The sequence below is a fragment of the Heterodontus francisci genome, chromosome 2 (assembly GCF_036365525.1).
Source record: "Heterodontus francisci isolate sHetFra1 chromosome 2, sHetFra1.hap1, whole genome shotgun sequence".
Lineage (NCBI taxonomy): Eukaryota > Metazoa > Chordata > Chondrichthyes > Heterodontiformes > Heterodontidae > Heterodontus > Heterodontus francisci.
In genome coordinates, this window is record NC_090372.1 from 31,858,676 (window position 1) to 31,881,541 (window position 22,866).

The 22,866-nt window shown below is 39.7% G+C and overlaps 1 protein-coding gene across 1 annotated transcript; it reads right to left on the reverse strand.

The window, feature by feature from the left end:
• Positions 1 to 4,673: 4,673 nt before the first annotated feature.
• On the reverse strand, positions 4,674 to 22,863 carry LOC137383516 (gamma-glutamylcyclotransferase-like). The gene is made up of 4 exons (XM_068056549.1): positions 22,509 to 22,863; positions 16,750 to 16,892; positions 11,569 to 11,704; positions 4,674 to 8,927 (listed from the first exon to the last, which is right to left on the reverse strand). Exons 1-4 carry the CDS (start codon positions 22,731 to 22,733, stop codon positions 8,778 to 8,780), a joined length of 654 nt encoding a protein of 217 aa, XP_067912650.1. The 5' UTR covers positions 22,734 to 22,863; the 3' UTR covers positions 4,674 to 8,777.
• Positions 22,864 to 22,866: the final 3 nt, after the last annotated feature.

Genomic DNA, 22,866 nt, shown 5'->3' on the forward strand with positions numbered 1-22,866 from the left:
TGAACCTCCTGCTATCTGGTTAGCAAATACAGAATGGCTAGGAAAATTGAACAACATGCTTTTGCATTTAGATGCAGAACAGCATGAAGACCTAACAAGGCTACTCACAACATTCAAAAGAGTCTGTAGGGATAAGCCAGGATGTATAACCTTAGCCACACGTGATGTGGATGTAGGGGAATTCGTTCCTTTAAAACAGCATCCTTACCGCTTAAGTCCAGACAAACAGGCCCAAGTAAAAGCAGAAATCCAATACATGCTGGAAAACAACTTAATTGAACCTAGTCAAAGCAGCTGGAGTTCACCAATAGTATTAGTGCCTAAACCCGACGGGTCAATTCGACTTTGCATAGACTACAGAAACATCAATGCGTAACAAAGGCAGATTCCTTGCTTAGAAGACAGTATTGACAGAGTGGGCAGTGCTATGTTTCTTACATTGACAGATTTGTTAAAGGGATACTGGCAAGTTGCTTTGACACCCCAAGCTAAAGAAATATCAGCTTTTGTCACACCAGACAGTCTTTATCAGTGCGAGTGATGCCATTTGGACTGAAAAAAAGCCCCAGCAACTTTTCAGAGATTAATGAATCAGGTTGTAGCCAGTGTTCCCAACTGTGAAGTGTATCTTGATGATGTACTAATATACAATAACACTTGGAAAGAGCACTTAAAATAGCCAGAAACTCCCTTTAAAAATTACAAGCCACTGATTTAGTGGTAAATCTGGCAAAAAGTGAATTCAGAAAAGCAAGAGTGACCTACCTTGGACACATAGTGGGGCAAGGATAAGTATTGCCAAGAATGGCAAAAGTACAAGCCTTAGTGGAGTTCCCTATCCCTAAGACTAAACATGAAATCATGAGGTTTTTGGGGATGTGTGGTTTCTACAGAAAGTTTGTACTGAATTTTAGTGCTGTAGCTGCTCCACTAACCGATTTGCTACAGAAAACGATCCTGAAATCTCAAGAAAGTTTCTACTGTTAGACCGCTACTTTAAAATTTAATCAGACCTGTTGCTACAACCTATTGCTGAAAGATGTGTGTGATGCCTGCTACAGATGAATTGCCTTGAAAGCCTACCCATCACAGACTGTTCATTAATCTCACCTGGAGAGACATCAAGTGGCATCCGAATATTTGACTCTGGGACACCTCATCAATCTGGAAATATCCTCCCAGAAGTTACAACCCAGTTATTTTATTATTCCTAAGAAATAGTTCTAATTTAAAACATCATTTCTAAAACCAGTTAACCGTTGGTTTTTGAATGTATGTGTGTGCATGAGGGTTAGGAAGAATAAGTTATAAAATCTTTGCATACATATAGATTTATCTCATTATTATTTAAAACTTGGTTTATTAATAGTTAATTTTGTTGTTGTTTAAACAAACCCGGTTTGGTGTGCTTTATTCTGGGGGATAAATAAAGTGTTTAATTTGGCTCATTTCCAGTAGATGGGAAACTGTACTAATATGCTGTGACCTGTGGAGTAGTGGGATGAATTAACAGTGCATTACTTCTGCCTTGGTCATAACACTGTCCATTAACCAATCTCCATCCATGCCAATATATTAACCCCAACTCCTTATCAAATGCTTCTTGGAAATCCGAGTATATTTATTGATTCCCCTTTATTTACCCTAGTAGTTACATCCTCAAAAAACTCAAATTTGTCAAAGACTATTCCCCTTTTGTCTGATCATACTATGATTTTCTAAGTGTATTAAGACTTTGTTAATAGATACCCATATTTTCCCAGCGATTTATGGCCAGTAGTTCCTCTTTTCTTCTCTCCCTCCTTTCTTAAATAGCTAGGTGCTCAGTAAATCATTCAATTGTCACAATGATTTACTGAGCAACCAGATGCATTATTTTCATATTAAGCATTTTAGCTAAGTAAATTAACTTCCACATTACAATATACTTAAAACATTTGCTCTCAGTGATTTTAATCTTGAATTGAGATAACAAGCTTTACAACTTGGGTAACTGAAAATAAGTATTGATCCAACATCAACTTGCAATTACATAATCACCTTTAACATAGAAAAATGTTCCAAGGTACCTCACAGAAGTGTACTCACACAAAAATGGATGCTGAGTCAAAGAAGGAAACATTAGGAGGGGTGACAAAAAGCTTGTTACAAAGATGTGGGTTTTAAGGAAGTCTTAAAAGGAAGAGAGGAAGGTGCTGAAACAGAAGTTTAGGAAAGAATGCACAAGTACCTGAGTCAGAAGAAAGCAGTGTTCAGGAGCAGAGAGGTAGGGCTGGAGGAAGTTACAAAGATGGGGAGGGATGTCATGAAGGGATTTAAACAGGATGATGAAAATTTTACAATTGGAATCCTTGGGGAAATCGGAAGTGAACATAGGTCAGCAAGCACAGAGGTGATGGGTGAGCGGGACTTATGACACAGGCAGATAAGCTTTGGATAAACTGAAGTTTATGGGGTGTGGCAAATAGGAAATCAGTCAGGAGAACATTAGATTAATCGAGTCTGGATGAATGTTTCAGAAGGGCAGTTACAGCAATGTTATAGAAGTGGAAGTAGGCAGCCTTTGTGATAGAGATTTTTCCCCTTCAGCTGTCTCTTAAAATAAGATTTTCTCAATCAAACCCATCATTTGCATTTAATTTTAAGTTTTGTGACGATTAGTTGCTCTATGTCCTTCTTCTCACTTTTGTTACGAGTGCTTCCATTTTTTTTGTTAAATGTTGATGATTTGTGTTCTAAAAACTGAAAAGTCCATGGAACAGTGTGGCGCAGTGGTTAGCACCGCAACCTCACAGCTCCAGGGACCCGGGTTCAATTCTGGGTACTGCCTGTGCGGAGTTTGCAAGTTCTCTCTGTGTCTGCGTGGGTTTTCGCCGGGTGCTCCGGTTTCCTCCCACATCCAAAAAACTTGCAGGTGATAGGTAAATTGGCCGTTGTAAATTGCTCCTAGTGTAGTGAAGTGATAGGGAATATGGGATTACTGTAGGGTTAGTATAAATGGGTGGTTGTTGGTCGGCACAGACTCGGTGGGCCGAAGGGCCTGTTTCAGTGCTGTATCTCTAAATTTAAAAAAAATTACAAGGGTCACCGAGAGGTCTGGATTGTAAAAACAGTTACCGGAAGGCAGATACCTTCAGATAAATTACCCAGCAGGGGTTGTTTTTGACTTTGGGAAAGATGTTTACGAAGAAGTGACAGGTCAAGATTTATAGGGGTCAATTGTGAAATTATTTTGGTTTCACTTTGGACAGTGAATTGGGATATGGCCAACAGTTTGAAAAGACAGCTGGAGAAAACTTGCTAAGAGAGCAGCACCCACCTCAGTCTGTTCCAGCTCTTTGAAAAAGCCTGCCAGTTTTCCATCTCTTGAGAAGCAAGTGTAAGAAACTGCCTGAAACCCGTTATTGCATTTCCCCTGGAAAAACCTGCCCAAACCTGACAAGAACTGTTCTAGGAAGATCCCAATGACAACTATCTATACGTATTTGGGATGCCAAACCAAAAAGGACTTCTGATATCTTTTTACTTCTCTTTTTTTTCAAGAATTAGCAAGTATTTTGGCCAATGTATTTTTTTGTGCTAGAGATCTAAAGAGTAAATCTCTACTTTTTCAATTAACCAGTGTGTGCGTGCGTGTGTGTGCGCATGCGTATAGGTGTGTGAGGGGCTAAGGTAAAAACAGAACTTTTATATTTCAATCTGAGTGTTTATGCTTTGCTTCATTACTAGTTAAGACTTGTTTTATAATAAACTGATAATTTTGTTTATTAAAAAAACTTGATATGTTTTATTCTGAGATAAAAATAGTCTATGATTGATCGTATCAATAAGTGGGAAAACATTTAAATATGACCTGTGAAGAAGTGGAACTAGGATAAACCGTGCACTCCTCCCACCTCAGTCATAACACTTTGTGCTGAAGTATCTCCCCATGAAGTCTTACCTAGACCAGCAGTAGGGTCATTAAGCGGATTTATCCCCCTCATATTTCTCATCTACATGCTACCCGTCACCGCCATCATCCGAAAGCACGGCCTTCATTTTTATATGAATGCTCAGCTTACCTCCCCACCACTCAACTCCAACTGTTGCTAAGTTATCATACTGCTCATCTGATATCCATTAAATGTTGGGAAGACTGAAGCCATTTTTTTCTTCTTTTCGGTACCTGCTCCAAACTCTGTTCCCTAGCTACCGACTCCATCCATTGCCCTAGCAACAGTCTGAGATTAAGCCTATCTGTTCGCAATCTTAGTGTCACATTTGATCCCAAGATAAGCATCCCACATCATATGCGTGCCAGCACAAAGACTCCAAGTCAAGCAATGTCCTGATTTTAAAATTCTCATCCTGGTTTTCAAATTCCTCCATGACCTCACCCCTCCCTTGCTCTAATCTCCTCCAGCCCCACGACCCTCCGAGGTCTGTGCTCATCCTTAATTTTATCACTCCACCATTGATGGCCACATCTTCAGTTGTCTTGGCCCCAAGCTCTGGAATACCCTCCCTACACTCTTCCACCTTGCTTTCCTCCTTTACGATACTTCTTAAAACCTACTTCATTGACTAAGCTTTTGATTATCTGACCCAATATCTCCTTTTGTGGCTCAGTGTCATGTTTATAATGTGAAGCACCGTGGGACGCTTTAATTACATTAAAAGTATTATATAAATACAAGTTGAACAATTTTATTGAAGGAAATAAAAATGCTAGGTGCAAACCATTAGCTAAAGTTGGCATATAATCCACAAAAGGATTCAGAATTAATTTGCTGCATTTAGGTTTGCCACCACCTTGTTTAAATAAATACATACATATTTTATGGATCAATAAAATACACCAAGAACAGTGCCAACAACTGTTCCAGAAATTCAATTGCTGAAGGATAGTACTGGTGGCCATCTTTACTCAGTCTAACATTTATTTAGAGAGTGCAACATTACAAACATACATGTCCTAACTTAAGCAACAATACAGTTTCAATAAATGCCTATGTATAAGTGTTCAAGTGAAACCCTAATTGATGCCCTCCACCTGCGTATTATTAAATACAATTGATACACCATTAACAATACTTATTCAATGGATGCGTTTAGGTGGTTACAGAAAATATTTTTCATTTAGAGACTGGAACCTCAAAACTGTTGCAGGCGTGACAGCATTTGCAATAGCTTCAGATACAATTCTGTTAGATGATTAAAGTTGAATTGTAGTAAATATTTTGAAAAATATGAAATGCAAAACCAACTGTTACTATCAGTTAGGTGTTCTTGGTGTTTTACATGGAAAGAAAATGAAATTGTAGAAAGATCAAACTATACTTTAAAATAAAAGCTATACTTTTAAAAGGGCATTTATTATTTGAAGCACAATAGCACATATACATACACACCATTAAAATACACAGAATGGTTACAGTACAAAAAGGAGCCTATGCCTGCTCTCTGCAAGCACAATTTAGCAACTTCAACTCCCGTGCAGCCCTGCAAATTTCACCACCCCGCCCCCTCCCCCACTTCAGGTGATTATCCAGTTCCCTTTGAAATCCACTATTGAATCTGCCTCCACCACTTTCAGGTAGTGCATTTTAGATCCTAACCACATGCTGCATAGAAGAAATCTTTTCATGCCACCTTTGGTTCTTTTGCCATTCACCTTAAATCAGCCTTCTGGTTCTTGACCCTGCCGCTAATGGGAACAATTTCTCACTTTCTAGACTCCATGATTTTGAACACCTTCATCAAATCTCCTTGCAACCTTCTCAGAGAACAACCCCAGCTTCTCTATCCATGTAACAGCATTCATCTACCATGTGCAGATTTTGAAATTGTGCCCCGTACACCCAAGTCTAAGTCATTGACATAGATCAAGAAATGAAGCAGTCCTAGTACCGACTCCTAGCGAACACCAATGTATACCTTCCTCCATTCTGAAACAACCGTTCACCACTACAGTTTCCTGTCACTCAGCTAACTTTGTATCTATGATGCCATGTCAAAGATTATGCCCAGTATCTTTGCAATTTCAACCCTTACTTTCCTCAGCACCCTCGGATGCATCCCTTAGTGGCTTATCAACTTTAAAGTATTGCCAACTTTTTTCATACCTCCTATCAATTTTTAGCCCATCCACTATTTCAACTATTTCCCCTTTCACTGTGATTTTGTTAGTATTTATCATAAGGTCACAAAAGTGGGCTCTAATGTAAATGTTCAATTCTCATCAGCTGAAAATCATAACACACTTCATAAATTGAAATATAAACTAAAGGCTCCATGTTGAGTATAGGGAGGCACCCACGTCTTAGCTACTGGTCTGCATCAGTTCCCTCAACAGATTCACAGTCCAACTCAATAGCAAAGGGCTATACATAATCCAGAACAGTGATGTTGTCAGTATTAACTAGTTATGGAACATATATTGTTCAGCGTAATTCCACTGTTTCAAGATGTAAAGTTTTAGAAAGGAAGAGGTTTAAAACTACTGTCCTGTCTAAAATTTAAGGAATGGATTTGAATAAAAAACACTGATCAGCCACACAAAAATCCTGCAAACTACACCCGACTTCCCATAAAGTAGACTTTAAAAAAAAAAGATATATTCTCATTACTTTCCGTGCACCCAAATTGTATTTTTCTCACATTCCAGGTGCTTCTCTTGCTGGAGTCCTAAGCAAGTCACAAGGCTAGGATGCTTGCCTTATGACAAGATCTCCTAAAATTCAAACTGAAGTACAACAACCATTAAGGAATCAGCCAAAAAGAAACCTTATCCTCAAAAGATGTCCCCAAATTCTAAAGACATCATAATGAGCATGTATGTTAACATTTTTCCCAAATGGCAGGTCTTTTATTAGAACCCAAGAACACAAAAATTAGGAGCAAGAGTAGGCCATTCAGCCCCTTGAGCCTGCTCCGCCATTCAACTGTGGCCTCAATTTCACTTTTCTGTCTGCCCCCCATAATCCTGGACTGGCTTGCCATTCAAAAATCTAACTCAGCTTTAAATACATTCAATGACCATCCACTGCTCTCTGGGGAGAGAATTCCAGAGACTAACAACCATCAGAGAAGAAATTTCTCATCTCAGTCGTAAATGGGAGACCCATAATTTTGAAACGGTGTTCCAGTTCAAGACTACCCATAAGGGGAACATTCTCTCAGCATCTACCTGTCAAGTTTCCTCAGGACCTTACTGAAACAAAGATCACCATCAATCTTCTAAACTCTAATGGGTATAGGCTCAACCTTCTCAACTTTTCCTCACAAGATAACCCCTTCATCCCAGGAATCAAACAAGTGAACCTTCTCTGAACTGTTTCTAATGCAATTATATCCTTTTAAGTGAGACCAAAACTGGACACAGTACTCCAGTTCAGTCTAACTAAGGCCCTGTACAGCTGTGCCAACACTTCCCTACCCCTTGTAATAAACGCCAACATTCCATTTGCCTTCCTAATCACTTGCTGTATCTGCATACTAACCTTTTTTCATAGATGTACTAGGACATCCAGGTTGCTCTATACCTTAGAGTTCAGCAGTCGCTCTCCATTCAAATATACTACTTTTCTATTCTTCCTGCCAAAGTGGACAACTTCACATTTTTCCACATTATACTCCATCTGCCAAATTTTTGCCCACTCACAACCTACAAAAGGAATTTAGATAGGTTATGTCCTCTTAACAGCTTACTTTCCTACCTTTCTTAGCATCATCAGCAAATTTAGCTACCATACATTCAATCTCATTATACAAATCATTGATATAAATTGTAAATAGCTGAGGCCCCAGCACTGTTCCCTGTGGCACTCCACTAGTTAGTTTACCAACCTGAAAATTACCCATTTATCCCTACTCTGCTTTCTGTTAACTAATTCTCTATCCATGCCAATATATAACCCCCGACATCATGAGCTCTTATCTTGTGCAGTAACCTTTGACGTGGCACCTTACTGAAGGCCTTTTGGAAATCCAAGTACACCACATCTACAGATACCCTTTTATCCACCTTGCTTGTTACTTCCTCAAAGAACTCTTAATAAATTAGTCAAGCACCATTTCCTTTTCACAAAACCACATTTTCTCTGCTGGATTAGAAAAATCATATTATAATCTCTTATTACCTCCTTAATAATGGATTCTAGCATTTTTCCTATGACAGATGTTAGGCTAACTGGCCTATATAGTTTTTTGCTTTCCAAATTCCTATTTTCTTAGAGGTATTACACTTGCAATTGTCCAATCTGCTGGGACCTTTCTCAAATCTAGGGAATTTTGGAAGATCACAACCAATGCATCCACTATCTCTGCAGCCACTTCTTTTAAGACCCTTGCATGCAAGCCATCAGATGCAGGGGACTTGTCAGCCTTTAGTTCTAATAGTTTTCCCTGTACCTTTTCCCAAGTGATAGTGATTGTTTTAAGTTCCTCCCTCCATTTTACCTCTTGATATTCAAGTATTCTCCTATTTTAGGGGATTAGCAAAAAGTGCTTAACAATCCAGATTCAAGCAATCACTGTTTGAGGACTTGATTTATTTTTAAAATGTTGTTCTGGGACAAATTGAGCACAGAAACAATGGATAGTCATTTAAAAACCTCTACCTACCCATAGAGTTACAATGTTTGCACTATGTACAGCAGCGTGAATACCACTAATTTTTTTAATTTCTACCATTTTAGATTTCAAACTCAATTTAACATAATCCTGACTTATCAGTATGTTTAAAATATCTGCCTTCCAGACACAGTATAATAACTTTTCAAAAGCCAAATGTTTTAACAATATGTTGTTTTGTACGGACACAAAATTGATCCAATGTGTATTGTAAATGGGGTTGTTTCATTGTAATTATTAGTCTTTATGGCATCCAACTTTGCAATGTATTCAGCAGGCAATCCATTCTGTTTTGCACCTGTACAGATTACCTGCAAAACATAATTCAAGTAAATAAAAGGTGAAAGCAACTGTTTACCATCGTTGTTATACAATACAGAAAGCCCTCAAGTGCAAAAGATAATTAATTCTTCTACAGGTTAATTTTCAAACACCATAGCTGTATGATTTTAAATTCACATCATTCCCGAATGACTTGGCCTCAAAAATATTGTTCCCGCTAAGCTGTACGCTTACACAGCCATGTAGCAGCCTGTAAAGTACTGCGCAGGCCTTGTTCTATTTAAATAGTGTGCGTGTGCCGCCATACAAAAAATTTAAAGGGACCACGCATTCAAAAAATTGGCTCATGCAAAATTTTAAAAGGGAACGTTACAAAAGGAAACTGTGCAAAAGCAGTATAATCCTTAAACCTAATGCTGATATATATGGTGTGGCTTTAAGGCGGGAAAAAGAGCCGTACTGCTTTAAGGCAGCAAGCTCTAAAGACGGAGTCTAAGAGTGCATTCTCGTTGCCCAGGATACAGCCAGCCATTCAGGACCAGAGATCGAGAAATGTATTGTTCCAATTTAATTTTGAACTGGCTTATAGTGGAAATAGACTGTTCTAACTCCGAGAAACAGACATATAGCTGTGTTTTAGCACCTGAAAGGAGATCTCAGATCATTTAAACTGAAAGAAGAGAATTTAGTCTGTTTGTTTATTATTCTCTCAAAATTACAAAAAAAAAAGTCAAGCTAAAACAGAGATCTGATTATTTAAACCGAAAGAAGGGAAGTTAGACTGTTACAATCTTTTATCCCTCAAAAAAATTCTGAAGCCAAATTGATTCATTAAAAAGTGTTTGCAAGCTGTTAATTGTTGAAATTCATCGCTGGAGAGGAGCAACAATTTTGACTTCTGAATTAGACTATTGAGTGTTCCGCCCCAAATCAGACAGCTGTGTGAGGACTTCAAGCAACCTTGGACCGTTCCACATCCGGCAAGGGCATAAATCTACAAAGACTATTTTTTTCTATTTTAAAATGTTTATATCTTAGTGTTTAAGAATTTAATTTTTCTAATTAAAACAGTTAATTTGTTGATTTAAAGACATCTGGTTTGGTTAACCTCATTCATGGGTTAATAGATGGTACAATGTGGCTGGGTCTTTTAATTTGGAAAGTTTAAAATGTTAGGTGACCTGTGTGTGTATGAATCACATTATTGCTTTCCTAAGATCCTTAAATTTCTTGCCACAGTTAAAGGTTGAGTGGTCATATCCCACAAGGAGGGTCCCAAGCTACAAAATGTGAACAACTTTGTACGAAATTTCCTAATCCCTCCATTAATCTTTAGCAGTCATAAGTAAAGAAGTACCCAAAGTTTAGTCACAATAGTAGAACATTAAAACACAATGCCAGTACTAAAGGGGAAGCAAAGTCTGCAGAAAAATACTCCCGCATCATTTAGAAGTGTCCAAGATGATTTTTGAGTCTCTGCTGGCAAGAATCTAAAACATTAAAACAAAAATCTACTTCATTATTCACTTCTAACGGAATTTAGAAGTGATTTGAACAAGAAACACCCCCTATGTTTTTCTGCCCCTGTAATGTTAAGCAGCAGCAGGTTTGGATTGCATGGTACTAATAAATTTTAAAAAACATGTATTTTGTATAAACAATAGCACTGTGCTAGCAATGACCTAAGATACAGGAAAGATTATGACCGACAATCCCCAATGATAAGTGGATTATGAAGTCAATCTTGGATGCAAAAGGATCTAGTCAAAACAATTCAGCATTGTCCATCTCGACATCAAGTTCTTTGAGTCACATAAAGCCAGGGGGTCAAAGGTTTAAAAAAAAAAGTCTGCTAGCTCCAGCCAACTTTCAGGTGGATAATTGTTTGAAAAAGGATGTGTGACTTGTCCTGCAAAATAGAACATGGTTAAAAAAAGCAACTGGAATAGAATTCAGGTCCTCTTCTACAAAAGGCCTGACAGTCATCTCAGTGTTGGCACCAAAAGTAGAACTCTCCAGGAGTTCAAAAATAACTATCTATTTACTAATATCACAAAGTTGACTTCCAAGTACCTAATGTACAACTTTGGACTACTTGTAAATAAAAAAACACTTAAATCAATTGCTTTCCAACAGTAACATGTAAATGGTTTAGGATTTTTTCACGCATCTCGGCACAAGCAAATGAGAATTACATAAAAAGGTGGCTAAATTAATGTGGGGCATTATGATCACAAGACGTCTGCAAACGCGACATGAAATCGTGTGACATTGATCACAAGTCGTGGGAGTCAGTTGCCAGCATTCGCCAGAGCTGGCGGGCAGCCATAAAGACAGGGCTAAATTGTGGCGAGTCGAAGAGACTTAGTAGTTGGCAGGAAAAAAGACAGAGGCGCAAGGGGAGAGCCAACTGTGCAACAGCCCCAACAAACAAATTTCTCTGCAGCACCCTGTGGAAGAGCCTGTTACTCCAGAATTGGCCTTTATAGCCACTCCAGGCGCTGCTTCACAAACCACTGACCACCTCCAGGCGCGTATCCATTGTCTCTCGAGATAAGGAGGCCCAAAAGAAGAAGAAAGAAAGAAAGAATTATGATCACAGAAAATTTTCTACCTTCATTCTCATTTTATGTTTGTTGTTACAGTGGAAGACATTTAAAAAAAAACTACCTCTTTGTAAAGTGGGGATGGCAGGACAGAATTAAAATAATTAATTTGGTAAGTCAGGCACATCATTTCTCCCGCATCTTCTCGTTCAATTTTAACTTCAATTGGACTGTAGAACCCTTCCTTCACATTTTCTTGACTGTTGGGAAGGGGGGAAAAAAAAATCAGATGTTTAATCACTGTACCTCCCCTGCCCACCACTCCCCACATCCCAGCATTTTAACATCAAGATTTGGAAATAAAACAGACCTGCAATCACTAACTTTAAATGACAAACATTTTCTTACACGAGATGGGATAAGATTTATTAATAAAAAAAAAAAATTTAGCTGAGGTATTTTACATTATGTGGTCACAGATTTGAATTTCATCTAAAGCAAAATAGGTCTGTCTTGTCCTATGAACTCACTTCTGGATCGGATGCAATACTAAATCATAAATAAGCTTGAATGCAAAGTTTCCCCTTTCATTAAGGCCTCCCACCATCATTACAATATAGATGAAGGTAATTACCTTCAAGGAGCATAACGGTGCAACGTTAAAACAAAAACTGCAATGTAACCAAAAGTAGTAGCATACCCACTTCCTTCACTACCATTCCCTGAAACATCAACACATCCCTTAAATGATGATTCAAAGGAACATCATAAACAGCACCGTAACCACACACATTTATGTACATAGTAAACCAAATGCATAAAGCTAGGGTTTTAAAAGCAGTGTATTTTTGTAGAAGAAAATACTCTAAGATTTGAGACTACACTGGCCTTAATTGTACACACACTTGTGGTGACTCAAGAATATGTTTAGAAAGCTTTCTTTAAAAAAAAAATTAGGACAACATTACTCATCAACAGAGAAGTCGTCCATCCCAGAGCTGCTCTGTTCATTGCACAAGACACTGTGGCTTCATCCTGGCCTGGGAACTGATGCAGAGTCGAGTGATACTCTGAAAATGCACATCTGACTGGTTATGCAATATTTAGGACAGGTTAAATTACAGGTTTTAATAAAAACCAAGACATTTTCAGGGAATGATTCACATACCTTCATATTATTTATTTACTGTAGGAGAGTAAATGTATTCTTTTCCCCCATCATTTACTGAAGGGCAGAAAGATAACATTTGGGGAACCATCCAGCCAAAAACAAAACTCATGAAAGGAAATTTTTTTTAAAAATGACAATATTGTACTCTAATATTTAGATTTTCAAAAACAGTAGCTCAGAGTTAATCACTCATGATGTTGTTAAATGAGGTGTTTCAATTTATCTAGCAGAGAACAGGTTCCTACCCATGGTATTTTCTTCCCCTCGTAAAAAGTGTAGCACCATGACTAACTACTTAACCATGTCAGGCAGCCTGCCATTTTCCTCTTCGAGTGGCTGAGTATGATAAAAGCATTGAACATCCAGCTGAATAAAGCACGCTTATGTCAATAATGCTAAATGAGATTGCATTTTTGAAAGTTCTTCACAACTACATCTACTACAACTGCATCCTCTGACACTTTTTTGACTACATCTGCCTTGGTTTTTCTTCTGTTTGCAACCTTTAGCCCCTTGACAATTGCGTCTTCCAAATGGCCACTCATACTACATTTAAAAAAAAAACTGCAGTGTTGCTCATTTAAGCCCGCTATATGTTGCACTTCATCTAGCGGACGCTCGAACAGAAAAGTGTTGAAGCAATATAACGCAAGATTTCTCAAAATGAGGGGCCACACTGGAATGTCTGTTTAGCAAAGTTATTTGGTGATATACAATATCTTCAGTTGAATTTAGTAGGTAATAGAAAAAGTGTTAAGGGTTAATGATTGATTCATTGGATAACTGACTGCAGGTATATGATAATTTAGCACCACTATGCTTAATTCTCTTAATGCAAGGTTACTGAGCATGCCATAGCTGTGTAATTTTAAACTTAACCAGGAGAAAAATATAGTTTTAAGCCACTGTATTTTTAAATAGGTTAGCACCGCAGCCTCACAGCTCCAGGGACCCGGGTTCAATTCTGGGTACTGCCTGTGCGGAGTTTGCAAATTCTCCCTGTGTCTGCGTGGGTTTTCGCCGGGTGCTCCGGTTTCCTCCCACATCCAAAGACTTGCAGGTGATAGGTAAATTGGCCGTTGTAAATTGCCCCTAGTGTAAGGAGGTGATAGGGAATATGGGATTACTGTAGGGTTAGTATAAATGGGTGGTTGTTGGTCGGCACAGACTCGGTGGGCCGAAGGGCCTGTTTCAGTGCTGTATCTCTAAATAAATAAATACCTAGATTGTTTTGTATGTTTGAGCAGGTGGTCCTGCACAAGAAAATGGATAAGGAAGTGAAATCTACAGGAACAGATTCAGGAACATAGGAGGAAGAGTAGACCAGTTAGCCCCTTGAACCTGTTCCACCATTCAATGAGTCGTGGCTGATCTGGGACCTAACTCCACGTACCCACTTTTGTCCCATATCGCTGAATACCTTTTGTTAAAAAAAACTATCAGATTCAAAATTTACAATTTTAGGATCATAGAATGGCTACAGCACCAAAGGAGACCATTCAGCCCATGCCAGCTCTCAAAGAGCAACTCAGCTAGTCCCACTCAACTGCCGTTTCACTGTAGCCCTGCAAATTCTCTCTTCAGGTGCTTATCCAACTCCCTTTTGAAAGGCCTGATTATATCTGTCTCCATCAAACTCAGGTAGTGCATTCCAGATCATAACCAATCACAGCATTAAAAAAAGCTTTTCCTCGTCTCGCCATTAGCAAAACAACCAATTTTCTTAAATGGGTGTTCTCTGGTTCTCAACCCTTCCACCAATGGAACACTTCTCTATCTACTGTCTAGACCCTTCATGATTTTGAACACCTCCATCAAATTTCCTCTCAACCTTCTCTTCTAAGGAGAGCAACCCCAGCTTATCCAATCTAGCTACATAAATGAAGTCCCTCATCCCTGTAACCATTCTCAAATCTTTTATGCACCTTCTCCAAGGCCTTCACATACTTCCTATTTGTAAAGCCCAGAATACCATTTGCCTTTTTAACCAATTTCTCAACCGGCCATGCCACCTTCAAGGATTTGTGCACATATACCCCCATGTCTCTGTTCCTGCAGCCTTCCCGATTCGAATTATACCCTTTATTTTAAATTGCCTCCCCCTTAGTACTTCCTACCCAAATGTATCATTTCACCCTTCTCTGCATTCAATTTCACCTGCCATGCGTCCACCTATTCCACCAGTCTGTTTATGTCCTTTTGAAGTCTATCACTGTCCTCCTCACAGTTCACAATGCTTCCAAGTTTTTCTGTCATCTGCAAATTTTGAAATTGTGCAAGACACACCCAGGTCTAGGTCGTTAATATATGCGAAGAAAGGCAGTGGTCCTCGTACTGACCCCAGGGAACCTGATTATATACCTTCCTCCTCCAGTCTGAAAAACAACTGTTCACCACTACTGTTTCCAGTCACTCAGCCAACTTTGTATCCAAGCTGCCATTTTCTTTTTTATTCCATGGGCTTCAACCTTGCTGTCAAGCCTATTATGTGGCATTTTATCAAAACACCTTTTGGAAGTCCACATACACCACATTAACCATTTGTTACATCAAAAAACACAATTAAATTAGTTAAACACAATTTGCCTTTAACAAATCGGTGCTGGCTTTCCTTAATTAATCTGCACTTGACCAAGTGACTGTTAATTTTGCCCTAGATTACGGTCTCAAAGCTTTCCCACCACCAAAGTTAAACTGACTGGCCTGTAGTTATTGGGTTTATCCTTATACCCTTTTTTGGATAAAGATGCAACATTTGCAATTCTCCAGTCGTCTGGCCCCACCCCCATAAATCGAAGGAATATTGTAAGATCATGGCCAGTGCCTTTGCATTTTCCACCTTTACTTGCACAGCATCCTTGGAAGCATTCCATCGGGTCCGAGCGAATCAACATCAAGTAAAATGAGCCTTTCTAAAATCTCTATCAATTGATCTGGCATCAATTGCCCTTTTCAGGAGAGTTACAAACTTCTACCAACTTTTGTGCGTTGAAATGTTCTGAATTTCACTCCTGAATAGTCTGGCTCTAATTTTTGAACTATGCCACCTAGTCCTAGACTTCCCAACCAGCCGAAATATTTTATTTCTATCTACCCTCTCTATTCTCCTTAATATCTTGAAAGCCTCAATCAAATCACCCCTTAAGCTTCTAAAGTCCAGGGAAAACCACCTTAGTTTTTGCAACCTCTCCTTGGAGTCCTGGTAAATCAACACTGCACTCCCTCAAAGGCCAATATATCCTTCCTAAGGTGGGTGCCTAGAACAGCTCATTGTACTCCAGATGTGATCTAACCAAGTTTGTAACTTTAGCATAACTTTCACCCTGTTGAATTCCAGTCCATTAGATATAAAGGCCAGCATTCCATTAGCCTTTTGATTAAAATTTTATGAGCAGGTACAGAAAATAAAGCTCTATCTACCTGGAACCCCGTCTCTTTGGGACTTCAATGTTTCTAGCTAGAGGGGTCAGTAGGCCTGGGTATCAACAGAACAGTAATTAGAAATTGAAATAATGTACAGGCGGTCGGCAGTTCATATTTACCAATGCCAATTGCAAGGATATAGCGTTAACTGAGATAATGGATTATCTGCTCAGACATTTGTAAAAGTTTATGTAAAGTCTGGGAAACAATGTGAAGCTGCAGCTAAAGTTGCTGTGTAGTAGCGATAAAAAAGGGTTTATACGGAGAAGGGAGGATCTTCACGTATATAGGGAGCTGCAGTGAATTCTCTACAGAAAGGGAAGAGATGTTGGCCACTTGTGCTCCTCGGATAGAGATAGTACTGTATTTTGCAAGCTAAGGTTGACCCATAGCGGCAGGCATTCATATTGCTATGGTCGATGTTGCTGTGCTTTAAGAATACTTGGAGCCTGTCCTAAATAAAAGGATAAATTAATTCCTAGACACAAGTATGTGTTTGCATGTCTGACTCAAGAAGCCTGAACCCAAATTATATTTACAAACAAGACTGTATCTGATTGAAAAGGTGAGGGCCAATTTCCAGGTCTTCATGGAGATAAACATTAAAAAGAGAAAAAAGGGAATTTGAAGGTCTTTATAAAAATAAAGACTAGAAGGGGGAAAAAGGATGCCTTTGAGAATATTGAACAGGTATACAAAAATAATACTTACTCATCTAAAGACTGCCGATCAGCAGCTTTTAAACGCCATACAACTCCCCATACATCATCTTCAGGACTTTGGATAATAGTAGCAACACCTCCTCCCCACTCGGTCAGATTCCTCTTGTAAAGGCCAAATGCAAGCTTATAGCCCTGGAAAAGAAAACAAGATTTCAACCATAGGCTTCACTGAACCAATACATGTCTGAGACATTGTGAATCCCATTCCCGAATGTCAGGTTTGTAATGTACAATAGCTGAACACACTTAATACCAAGTCAATCAAGCAGGATTTACAAGAAGCTCAGAGGCAAATGCATAAAAGAAACAGAAAGATGAAGGAAAATGTCAAATAAACAAAGTATTGGAAATACTCAGCAAGTCTGGCAGCATCTGTGAAGAGAAACAGTTGATGTTTTGAGTCGTATATGGCTGTTCTTCAGAAGAAAATGTGTTTGTTTAAACTCAATGATGTATGTCTCCCACCAGGGAAGTTTGTTACATACCAGTCACATGATACTTAGTGCTTCCAAATGAATCAAAACTGATATGAACTCTTCTTTGGCCTCCTTATCTCGAGAGACAATGGATAAGCGCCTGGAGGTGGTCAGTGGTCATATGAACTACATCACAAGTTAATGATGGGGAGTGCACTAGGAACATAATATATGCATATGTTCTGTAAACTAATATATTTAGGCTCTAGACGGAAATTGACAATATAAAGAATGCAGGAGCCCATCAGATGACATGAATCATTCCACAAATACACGCAAGCAGGAAAAGAAACTGTAGAAATCCAAGTACAAATGGATACAGAGAACACTTCCACCACAGCCAGCATAACATAGCCAAACCATAGGTTTATAAAATGTACCTTCTACGTTTTACTATGGAAAATAAAACAGTGCAAAAGGAACAAGTTAGCAGTGGGGTGAAAATTCTGAACCACGGGGTTAGTGGGAAATTATAAATGCCAACACATGGAAATTCAACATGAGACACACGATTTCGGAGCCTTATTCATAATCTTGTGACTGGATTTGCAGCCTTTTTTTTTTAAACCTCACACACATGGGGCGGCGAAGTGGTTAGCACCGCAGCCTCACAGCTCGAGTGACCCGGGTTCAATTCTGGGTACTGCCTGTGTGGAGTTTGCAAGTTCTCCCTGTGTCTGCGTGGGTTTCCTCCGGGTGCTCCGGTTTCCTCCCACATGCCAAAGACTTGCAGGTTGATAGGTAAATTGGCCATTATAAATTGCCCCTAGTATAGGTGGGTGGTAGGGAAATATAGGGACAGGTGGGGATGTGGTAGGAATATGGAATTAGTGTAGGATTATTATAAATGGGTGGTTGATGTTCGGCACAGACTCGGTGGGCCGAAGGGCCTGTTTCAGTGCTGTATCTCTAAAAAAAAATGTCTGTGAAAGAAAGAGGCCAAGGCTCCTGCCTGTGAGACCCAACAGCTTGTGGCCACAGCAACCTGAAGGTGAACTGAACTTTTCCCTTTAAGAGAAATGTGCACGCAGAATATAGCATTGGTGCCCTGTCCAGTCTCAGTCAAGCATGAGGACAAACACAGATGAGTCACTTTGATGACGCAGCTCCAGCAACTTGTGGTCAGTGCTGCTTTACTGCACCTAGTGGTCAGATCTGCATGGGTTTTTAATGTTTTAAAACTTCAGACATGTTTTATTCACTTTCTCTGAACTATTTGTGTTTTACAAATATACAAAGCTAGGTGAGAATACAAGCTGTGAGGGAGGACAAAGAGCCTGCAAAGAGATAGAGACAGGTTAACTGAGTGGGCAACAAGGTGGCAGATGGAGTATAATATGCAGTGAGTGGGGCAGTGTGAAGTATTCATGTTGGTAGTAAGAATAGAAAAGTAGAACCTATTTTTAAAAGATGTGAAACTTGTAAATGTTAAATTTCAGAGGGACTTGTGTGTACCTGTACAAGTTGAGAACACACCTGTAGTATTGCGCACAGTTTTAGTCTCCATATTTAAAGGAAGGATACACTTGCATTGGAGACAGTACAGCAAATATCCACTAGATTGGTCCCTGCGATGAGGGTTGTCTTATGATGAAAGGCTGAGTAAATGGAGTCCATATTCTCTGGAGTTCAGAAGAATGAGGTGATCTCATTGAAACATACAAGATTCTGAAGGGACCTGACAGAGTAGACACTAAAAAGGGGTCACAGTCTCAGGATAAGGGGCTGATCATTTAGGACTGAGGAGAAATTTCTTCTCAACAGGTATTGAATCCTTGGAATTCTCTAACCCAGGGGGATTGTGAATATTCCATGGTGGAATATATTTAAGGCGGAGATAGACAGATTTTTGGTTTGGCCTCCAGGGAATTGAGGGATATGGGGAGTGGGCAGGAAAGTGGAATTGAAGCCAAGGATCAGCCATGATTATATTGGGGGTGGGAGGCTCGATGGGCCATATGGTCATCTGCTCCTATTCCTTATGTTCTTATGTACAGTGGAAGGTTAATCTAAGATTCGTAAGACCAGATTTCCAAGATGTAGCAAGTTGCAAACTATCCAATATTTTATCGGACTGAGAACCAGCCCATAAAGGAGAAGCTACTTGTGCAAATAACTGCATTTTACACCCAGCAGGCTTTCCAGCTTCGTTGATTTCCATTTTTCCAGTTCAGTGTATTCTCAACTGGATCACTGAACACATGGATTTGTTACTGTTTCCTTGTACAGTATTTTAATTTGTTCCATGTTACTATGGTATTTATTCCAAGAAGGCAGTGTCTATACTATAGACATTTGACATGAGATTACAAGATGTTTTCCTTTTTGGACCATTTTGTGTCAGTTTATCAGCTTTATTTTCTCTATATTGAATTATGCTTGAAGCAAAAACAGCAAGTCAGGATTATATACCAAATTGCTTGATTTTTAAGAACCTGTCCTTTGATTTAGGAGACCATAGAGTTGGCATTACTGTAAATAATTCAACGATAGCTAACTTGATCAACTGTCCAATTATTGTTTGGCAAGCTTTTTTTTTAATGTTAGAGCTACAGCTTTGGAAACAACAGTAGCAGATCTATCAGCTTCGGGGAAAAAGGTTAACCTTTCAGGTGGGGACCCCTTCATCAGAACCAGAAAATAAAAGGAAAATTGCCCATCCCAGACACTCAGCAACAGCAATACTATAAAAGCAAAATACAGCAGAAGCTGGAAATCTGAAATAAAAACAAAGTGCTGGAAAAACTCAGCAGGTCTGGCAGCACCTGTGGAGAGAGAAGCAGAGTTAATGTTTCAGGTTAGTGACCTTTCATCAGGACTGGCAAAGGTTAGAAAAGAATTAGGTTTTAAGCAAGTGAAGGGGGGGTGGGGGGTAATTTGGTGGGGACAAGAATAAAAGGGAAGGCGTGTGATAGGGCAGAGAGCAGGAGAGATTAGATAATAAAGCTGTCATGGGATAAACGCAAAGAGCGTGTTAATGCTTATAGTGAAAGACAAAAGCATTTGTCCAGAGACAACGTTAATGGCAGAGTAATGAGCAACTCTGTCCACATGAAAATACAGGCACATGGTTAAAAAAAAATGTAGAATACAAAAATATAAAAAAGTCCTCAAGGAGCAGCACCTGATCTTTCGATTAGGCACTCTACAGCCTTGCATACTCAACTGTGAGTTCAACAATTTCAGAGCACGAATGGCCTTTTCTATTTTTTTTAATCCATGTTCTCTTCTCCACAACAACCCCCCCCACCCCCACCCCTACCCTTCACTTGCTTTAAACCCAATTCTTTTCTAATCTTTGCCAGTTCTGATGAAAGGTCACAAACCTGAAACGTTAACTGTTTCTCTCTCCACAGATGCTGCCTGACCTGAGTATTTCCAGCATTTTGCTTTTATTACTGCACCATTAAAACAGTGCAGCACTCCATCAGTGTTGAGCTCAAATGTTTAAAATGGGACAAGAAATCTCAGAGGCCAGAGCAGATACCCGATTAGCAGCAAGTGCAGTAGAGAACGGATACATGTAGAGCATGGCTACAACGTGTCAGGTTCGGTCGGGTCGCTCTTCCGGGTCCGGCATTCGGGGTTGGACCGGGCCGGATCGGACACAGTGACAGCCAGGACGTCAAAGCAGGAAACATGCATCTGGACTCTGCACTAGTCTGCAGTGAGCGATTACATCCAAGGTACAGCACAACCTGTTTAATATAATCAACTTCATTCCGGTGGTCGGGTTGGGCACGGGGATAAAAAACCAAAAGGACTCGGGCTGGGTTGGGCTCGGGTCGGACGTGGTTATACGAACATATGAATTAGGAGCAGGAGTAGGCCACTCGACACTGCTCCGCCATTCAATAAGTTCACGGCTGAACTGATTACTCCACATTTCCACCGACCCCCAATACCCTTCCATCCCCTTGCCTATCAAGAATCTATTTACCTCTGCCTTAAAAATATTGAAAGACTCTGCTTCCACTGCCTTTTGAGGAAGAGAATTCCAAAGACTCACAACCCTCATAAAAACATTTCTCCTCATCTCTGTCTTAAATGGGTGACCCCTTAAACAGTGACCCCTAGTTTAAGATTCTCCCACAAGGGAAACATCCCTTTCACATCCACCCCGTCAAGATCCCTCAGGATCTTACATGTCTCAATCAAGTCGCCTCTTACTCTTCTAAATTCCAGTAGATACATGCATGGCTTGTCCAATCTTTCCTCATAAGACAGCCCACCCATTCCAGGTATTAGTCTACTAAATCTTCTCTGTACTGCCTCCAACGCATTTACATCCTTACTTAAATAAGACCAGTACTGGACACAGTATTCCATATATGGGCTCAACAATGCCCTGTATAACTGAAGCATAACCTCCCTACTTTTATTTTCAATTCCCCTCACAATAAACAATAATATTCCATTATCTTTCCTAATTATGTGCTGTAGTTGCATACTATCCTTTTGCGATTCATGCACTAGGACACCCAGATCCCTCTGAAATCCCTCACCATTTAGAGAATATGCTTCTTTTTTATTCTTCCTGCCAAAGTAGACAATTTCCCACATTACTCCATTTGCCAGGTCTTTGCTCACTCACTTAACCTATCTAGATCATTTCGTCATAAAAGCAAAATACTGCAGATGCTGGAAATCTGAAATAAAAACAAGAAATGCTGGAAATACTCAGCGGGTCTGGCAGCATCTGTGGAGAGAGAAGCAGAGTTAACGTTTCAGGTCAGTGACCCTTCTTCAGAACTGACAAATATTAGAAATGTAAAAGGTTATAAGCAAGTAAAACGAGGGTGGGGCAAGAGATAACAAAGGAGAAAGTGTAGATAGGACAAGGTCACAGAATAACTGACCAGAAGGTCATGGAGCAAAGACATTGAACTCAACATTCAGTCCAGCAGGCTGTAAGTGTGCCTAATCAGTAAATGAGATGTTGTTCCTCAAGCTTGCGTTGATGTTCATTGGAACACTGCAGCAATCCCAGGATTGCTTGTTCCGAAGAAGGGTCACTTAATTCTGCTTCTCTTTCTACAGATGCTGCCAGACCTGCTGAATGGTTCCAGCATTTCTTGTTTTTATTCCAGGATTGCTTTGTTGCCTCCTTATGTCCTCTTCACAAGTTATTTTCCTACCTATCTTTGTGTCATCAGCAAATTTAGCATGATAGATAGATAATTTATTTAGTTTTCAGGTTTCAATTGCAGACCCGAGCAGGCTTTTAGAGACAAGGACTTGATTACATGCAGAGTCGTGCACTGTCACGTACCTTCAAGCGGCCGACAGAGGCCCGCACAGCCGAAGGATTCAAAAGCAACAACCGTTCCCGCAGCAGGTTACTCCCGTAGCCGAAGTAGTAGAAGTATTCTTCTCCATCGACAAGGACGTAAGTCCTGTTCGTGCTACTGACCGTCGCCATCAAGAAGGCAAAGACCATTCCGCCCCAAATCACACAGGCCACCATGAGGCGCAATAATCGGAAAACGGAACTCATCCCGGAATTAAATAAAAACAAGAAATGCTGGAGCCACTCAGCAAGTCTGGCAATATCTGTGGAGCAGATTAAATTACACGGCACCGTTTACAGGCGCGCGTTTTGATAGCCAACGCGAGCTAGTGCGCATGCT